General features: G+C 35.7%; 1 protein-coding gene across 1 annotated transcript in view; it reads right to left on the reverse strand.

Moving 5' to 3' along the window:
- Window positions 1-2,936: 2,936 nt before the first annotated feature.
- GIPC2 (GIPC PDZ domain containing family, member 2) overlaps window positions 2,937-7,626 on the reverse strand; it is a 195,808-nt gene continuing 191,118 nt past the window's right edge. Inside the window, exon 6 of the mRNA XM_006888611.1 lies at window positions 2,937-3,088. Within this exon, the coding sequence (XP_006888673.1) occupies window positions 2,937-3,088 (152 nt within the window). The remainder of the gene's footprint in view (window positions 3,089-7,626) is intronic.

A 7,626-nucleotide genomic window follows, 5' to 3' on the forward strand; every position in this document is an offset into this window, starting at 1 on the left:
TTGTATACATTGTTTTTCACACTGGATCTTTCCCATTGTGTGGCCCTATGATTATTCCCCTGCCCATCCTCACCCTTCTGCTCCTAACCTCCCCCTCCCTGAAGCCTCATACACGTTTTACTAGTTTTTCTTCAATAACGGTCTTACACAGTATTTGTCTTTATGGGACCAAGTTAGTTCACTTAGCATAATGCTCCCCAGTCCTTCCCAAGTTAAATAAGTTGTGATTTTCAAAACCATTGTTCCTACATGCTGTGTAGTATTCCATTGTGCAAATGTACCATAATTTCGCAGTCCATTCTAAAAGACAAGGAAAGACTTTTCACAGAGGAAGATATTCAGATGGCTAACAGACACATAAAGAAATGCTCCAAATCACTGGCAATAAGAGAGAAGCAAATCAAAACCACAATAATATACCACCTCACTCCAGTAGCAGTACCAAAGTTTAACAGGACAGCAAGTAATAAATGTTGAAGAAGATGTGGAGAGATAGGAACTCTTAACTATTGTTGGTGGCATTGTACATGGTACAACCACTCTGGAAGGCAGTTAGGTGTTTCCTAAAAAGACTAAACATAGAAATTCCATATGATCCAACTATTCCACTGCTTGGAATATACCCTGAGAAAGTGAGAACTGAGGCACAGAGATTTGTGTGCTGCTGTTCATAGCAGTGTTATTCACCATTGTAAGAATATGGAAGCAGTGCAGCTTCTTAACTACTAGGCCATCAGATCTCCCTCTAGAAACTGTACTGGGCACATTTCTACCCTGCCCATTAAGATCATTACATTGTTGTTGTTGCTCTTGTTAGGTGTTATTGGTACAACTGCAGGTCATTATGAGTAGAAATTAATTCATTGTATTTGTGGGTTAAATAAGTGCAGTTACAGGTATATATGGATATGAGTATTTTATATTCAAAAATTCTAGAAAGATCATCATGAAATCAACCACTGCATGAATATGAAATTCAGTAAATCACAGAGAATCAACATTAAGTGTCAATTTTCATGCATGCCCAAAACAGAACAGAAGGAGAAACTGGTAGTCATCTAGGTAAACCATGACCCATCACTTAAAATCTAATAACCAGTGACAAGAACACTTGGTTATTTACATATTTCTGGAGGCCTTTTAAGTCTTCCAGTAACTTTCTCATACCAGAAAATATCAAATCTTTCTGTGCGTCCTTCTAAAATGAACAGTATTAATAATATCCATTGCCATGAAGTCAATTGCAAATCATAGTGAACTTCCTTTGGGCTTTTGAGGCTGTTCAATCTTTTGAGAGAAGACTGCCCATCTTTCTTCTTTGAAGCAGCTAGTGTGCTTGAACTGCTGACTTCTTAGTTAGCAACTCAACCTGCAATGCACCACCTTCAAAGGAAATCCATTACACAAATACCAATAATTACAAATTGAGCTGAATCCTATTTACAAACAATAGCCAAGATGAATAAAACAATTCACATTTTATAAGCCACTTCTATTACAAACCAAAGGCTAAAACAACTACTGTGCAAGTTTCATATAATGAGACAAAGAAAATCAGCTTCACATTAAACTTACAATGTGAAAGGGGAGTGGATGGATGTAAAACTTAAGTTCCACCAGAAAACAACAGAGTAACCTAAGCAATAACTCAGCATGAAAAGAGAGCTATTTCTGATTTCCTAGAAGACATTCTCACTGGTTATTATTTCTGATTACTGTGGTAGAACATAGCATTTTTCATCTAATGCCTTAGAAGAATGTTTGGTCACACCATGCTCTGCCTTATTTAATGATTTATGTTGAAACCATTCATTTCCATTTTTTCTCACATGTGTGAAATGTCAAATAAGAGTGATAAGACAGTCAATTTACCTTCAATTTCCTCAATAATATAAGGGTTTTGAGAGTATGTGGAAGAACTCTAAAATAATAGGCTAATATAGTTCCTCAATTCTCTCATCCTCCTTGTTCCACTTGGAGGAAAGAGGCTCTATTTCTGATACTATCTCGTTTAAAGTTTAAGGGGCTTAAAATGGCTGCTCTTTAACCCCCAAAAAATGTTCTCAAATATAGTTATTTTCTGAGTAAACATCTTCCAAAAGAAAAATTCTACAAAGACTATAACACCTTCCCTGGAGTGTTTCTAAAAGGTAACATAAAAATAGCTATGAGTAAAAGAAGAAATAATGTTTTAAGAACTACTAAAAAAGAAATAAAATATAAGTGGTTCTACTCAACCTGCTTTGTTTCATCTTTCTTCCACACTTGCAAATGCATGCACACACACACACAGAGCATAACAAATTTCAACTACAAGTTTTAAAAGCAATTACAAAGAAGCAAAATGGAAAATAAATCAATTCTCTATAAGAAAGGAAACTGAGCCATAGCAATAGCTCTCTCCTTCCTCAGTGAATCAGAAACAATCAATTCAAGATCTGTAATAGGCATAACTCACATTTCATTTACTGACTATTCAAACTAGTCTAACAAAATTTAGATATTAAAAGGTAAATCATACTTCCATTCACATAGTATCAAAATTTACAAAAGAATTACAAAACTCATGACATCAAAAACATTGCATTGTAATAACATTGTGCACTTGTCCCCGTATGTAGAAAACTAAGGATGAATGTTAACAGAGAAAAGATCATCATCTATTTGAAAATAATCTTTCCTCAAAATTTACTTACAAAAATTTAAAAAAATACTAAAATTGATAATAATTTTTAGAAAATGTATCTTAAGCACACTATACAAACAACTGTGTGAACACTTCAGTGTCCAGAAATCAAGATTATATTTCATACTATACTACATACACATGATTTAACCAGAGTTCATAAAGGTTTATAAAACTAGATCTTATAGATTGATAACATGTTTTATTTCAATAAACAATAGTTGATTCCCTCAGAGATGAATCATCCACATCATAGTCGTCCTTGTTTGGCATCACCAATAGCTCCCCAAACATCAAAGATAAATTCCTCTGGGAACGCAAAGTCTCCAAGAGTTTTGTTAAGTGCCTCAGTAAATTCATCTGGATTAACTTTGTTCTTTGCAGCTTCAAATATTGTGGTAGCTATAAAAAAAAGTGGGAAAATTAATAATAAATAAGATTAGCATCAGAGAACTTAGAAATGGTTCCAGAAAAACCACTTGTTAAAAATGACATGCATATCTATTTTTATAGTACAAATTAAAACAATGATATTATCCATCACATATTAGAGTAGCAAAGATATCTTTTAGCAATCTTTCCACCACACTTAGGCTTGAAGGTGCCACTCTCCTCCCTTTTTACTTTGGAATACATCATTTGAGAATCTTTGGAATTCCTATGGATGGGACATAACATCCTGACTAACCCAGCAGGAGATTTAAGGTACAAGAGGCCCAGAATCATTCCTCAATTTCACTATAGTCACTAGCTCTGCATGTACCAATTACCAGTTCCCAAGAGTCTAGTCCTCTTCCCCCCCCCCCAAAAAAATAGATACTAGGACATACATACTAGGAAAAACCCAAGGCCTCTTTTTATGAGTTCATCGCCAGTTGGAATAGAAAGTCAAGATGGTGTCTTTGTTCTGTATTTCTATGAGCTCTGTTGTCCGTCTCTGGGGAGTACACAATCTCATGAGAACTGCACCAGCTGCACATGACATTCAGTTAGATTTTGTTCTGCCTCTAATGAGCATCAGTAACCAAGAATAGAATCTGTGAATGTGATATGGGACTTGGGTGAAGTTCACTCCATTAACCTCTATGTAGAAGAGAACACTAAACCTGAAAGCAAAGCTTAGCCCTTCCTTCACTTACAGATGAAGGCTCAATTGATCAAAGGTCCTCTGAATGAGTCATGAGGCCCACTCTTTTAGCTAAAATTCACTAGGTTTTTCTTTCTCAAATAGTTCAGTAATAACACAATAGCAGGCTAGGAAAAGGGAAGAGCCAGGCCACAGCATGACACTACCAATCAGAGGCTGGATAGAAATGGGGTGACCTGGTATAGGGGATTCAAGCCTGAGCAAAGTAAATAATGGCAACCTGATATGGACGGAAGTGGGTGTGGTGAATGGAGCATCAAGGAAGAGACTGGAGTGAAGGAAACAGCCACAGTGATGAGAGAGTAGTGACATACATGAGGATTGATCGCATAAGAACAAAGACTACTAGGAATCAGATGTGTCACTATTAAAGAGCAAATAGTGAAAGGAGAAAAAAAACCTGAATTAGCCCTATGATATTTAACTGGAATTGTAGATATCAGTGTAGGGTTTTTTTATTTTAAAAAAAAGTGCTTACAGGCAAATATAGTCAATGGAAAAAAGTTGTAAAACAGAGATAGAGAGATGATAGATAGATAGATAGATAGATAGATGATAGATAGATAGATAGATAGATATAAATACTTACACACATATTTCTAGCACAGTACATTGAGAGGGAATGGAAGCCAGATATCCCAAAAGCAATGAGCATACAAAGAACATAGTTCTTGGGTTTTGGTAACTACCACTGTTAAAAGGAATCATGCATTCCCTGAAGAAATAGCTGATTCTAGGACTAGAGTAAGCAAAGAACAATATGAACTAAGAACATCTTGTGTCAGATAGTAAGGAAATACCACCAGATGATGGGAATGTGTCAAAAGGACACATAAATCAGGGTGAAAAGGTTCAGGGACAAATTAAGCATCAAAAAACAAATCATGAGCATCAACCATTAGAGATAAACGACAATAAGGTGTTGTCTCACTCTAGTAAAAACAGCAATGATTAAATAAAGGAAAACAAACTCTCGTGAGACTGGAGGGAGACTAGAACTCTAATTAATATATTGCTAGTGGGACTGTAAAATGGTACAAACACTATGAAAAACAGGAAGTATGGCCTTAAGAAAGTGAGAAATAGAGATCTCATATGATCAGCCACTTGACTAGTAGGCAAACATCATAGCGGGGGTGGGGAAGAAAAGACTTGAAATGACTATATATATGCATGCCCATGTTCCTCGTGGCATGACTCACAACTGCAAAAAGACAGGAACAACTTAAGTGTTCACCAACAGATGAATGGATAAACAAATCATGCATACACACACAGTGACATACTACATATCTTTAAGGAATAATAATTAATAAGAAAATCATCTCACAACATGGATAGACTGGAAGGATATCGACTGAATGAAACAAATAAATCACAAGAGACTACCACAAATTCCAGAGCAATCTAACACCCTCTCTGGGGGTCTTTGAAATCCCCTATAAAAGGAAACTTTCTTTGTCTGCCTGTGTGCCACTCTGATCCTTTCTGCGAGTGGTCACCTGGCATCCCTCTCAGACAATAAAGGTCTGTTCTCTACTTGAGGGGTGGGAGGAAGAGATAAATACTATGTGAGACAACTAGAATAAAATGTCAAATATCCTTATGTACATCAACCAATTATTCTAAAAGAGTATGAAAAGACTGCCAAATACAGCCAGAAATGCACAATCTGAAGAGGATAAAATTGAAGAATGGGACCTCTGTGCTCATGAAAACCTTTTTCTAAAAGGTTGAAAAGAAAACGTACTGATTGTGAACAAACATTTGGCAATATCATCTCAGACAAGGGTCTCATAACAAAAGTTTACAGAATACCCCTGTGCTCCAGAAGAAAAAGACTGATAATCCAAATGTAAAATGGGCAAAAGACATGGAAAAACTTCACAGAGGAGGACATTCAGATGACCAACAGACACATGAAGAAATGCTCAAAATAACTGGCAATAAAAGAGATGCAAATCAAAACCACTATGAGATACCCTCTTACCCCAGTAACAGTGAAAAGTTTAGCAGGGCAGCAAGTAATAAATGGTGGAGAGAATGTGGTGAGATGGGAATTCCTATACATTCTTGGTGGAACTGCAAAATGGTTCAACCACTCTGGAAAGCAGTTTGGCGTATCCTCAAAAAAGTTGAGCACAGAAATTCCACATGACCCATCTTCTCCACTGATTGGAATATACCCTGAGAAAATGAGAACTGAGGCACAAACAGATATTTGTACACCAATATTCATAGCAGCATGATTCACCCTAGCAAGAAAATGGAAATAGCCCAAATGTCCAACCACAATGGAATGGACTGAGAAATTATGGTACATTCACACAATGGAATACTATCCAGTATGCAGGAGCAATGGTTTTGTAAATTATTACCTAACTTGGGAGGGACTGGAGAACATTAATGTTGAGTGAACTAACTCAGTCCCATAAGGACTGGACAAATATTGTATATGACCATTATTGTAGAACATGTATGAGGACCCAAAGCAGAGAGGGGGGAGAAGAGCGGTGAAGAGTTAATCATAGAGTCGCATAATTTGATGTGTAGTGGGAGAGGTGGGTAAAGGAAAAAGGAAAAATGTGGCGTGAAAAACAATGTATATGAACTTTGTAAGTAAAGCACATAAAATAAAAATTTTATTTTTAATTTCATTTTTTTAAAAAGAGTAAAAGAACCTACAACATGTACTTGGAAATAGCATATCTGACAAGGAGCTCACTTCACTTCAAAAACTTAATGAAAATGCCAATATCTCATCTAGAATAAGCAAACAACCGAACTGAAAAATGGGCAAAGGATACAAACAGACATTTCACCATTTGAAAACATTCAAATAAATGTTCAAGATCATTATCACTCATTCATTCATTCACTCTCATTGCCATCAAGTCAAAACCATCTCATAGCTGACCCTTCAGTGCATTTTCAGAGGTTGAAAATTGCCCATATTTCTCTGAGGGTTGCTAGTGACTTCAAACTGCCAGAGAGGTCTAATTTTGGAGTTAGCAATGCACCCACTATGGACTAACAAAACAATAATAAACAGCATTTTAGCCTGGCAATAACAGCAAAGTACGTTAAACAGCAAATACACACCAGACAAAGTATGGAGACATTAAAATTCTCATATTGCCAGTGGAATGTAAAATGGTACAGCCAGTATGGAAAGCAGCTGGTGCTTCTTTAAAAAGTTGAAAATAGATAGATAATTTGATCCAGCAAGCACAGTACTAGGAGTATATATTAAAGAACTAAGAACTATGGCATGAACAGATATATGCACAACTATGTTTACCACACATTATTCCCAATAGCAAGATTGAAATAACTCAAGTGTCCATTAATGGACAGATTTTTTTAACTACGGTCCATAACACAGTGCAATATGGAAAACCAATAGAGAATTCATGAAATGCTGCAAAACATGGACAAATCTAGAGGCATGATGCTGAGTAAAATAAGCCAGTCATAAAAGGATAAATCCTGTATAATATCACTATTGTTAAAAGATAAAGAAAAGTCTACCAACAGAATCATTCTTTATGATTACTAGGGATGAAATGGCAGATAGAGAGAAGTATAAATTAATAAATAATGGCAGATAGAGAGAAGTATAAATTAATAAATAGTTAATACACTCTTATTAAGATGGGTGAAAGGAAAGGCAATATAAAATAAGCAGATGATCAGACATTCTGAGGGCTGTAATTAATGTCATAAATAAAAATGTGTACGAATGAGTAAAACTAATATGCTTTATAAACTTTCACTCAAATAATAATAAAAT

This window comes from Elephantulus edwardii, unplaced genomic scaffold (assembly GCF_000299155.1).
Source record: "Elephantulus edwardii isolate Elephantulus edwardi_28Jun2011 unplaced genomic scaffold, EleEdw1.0 scaffold00069, whole genome shotgun sequence".
NCBI lineage: Eukaryota > Metazoa > Chordata > Mammalia > Macroscelidea > Macroscelididae > Elephantulus > Elephantulus edwardii.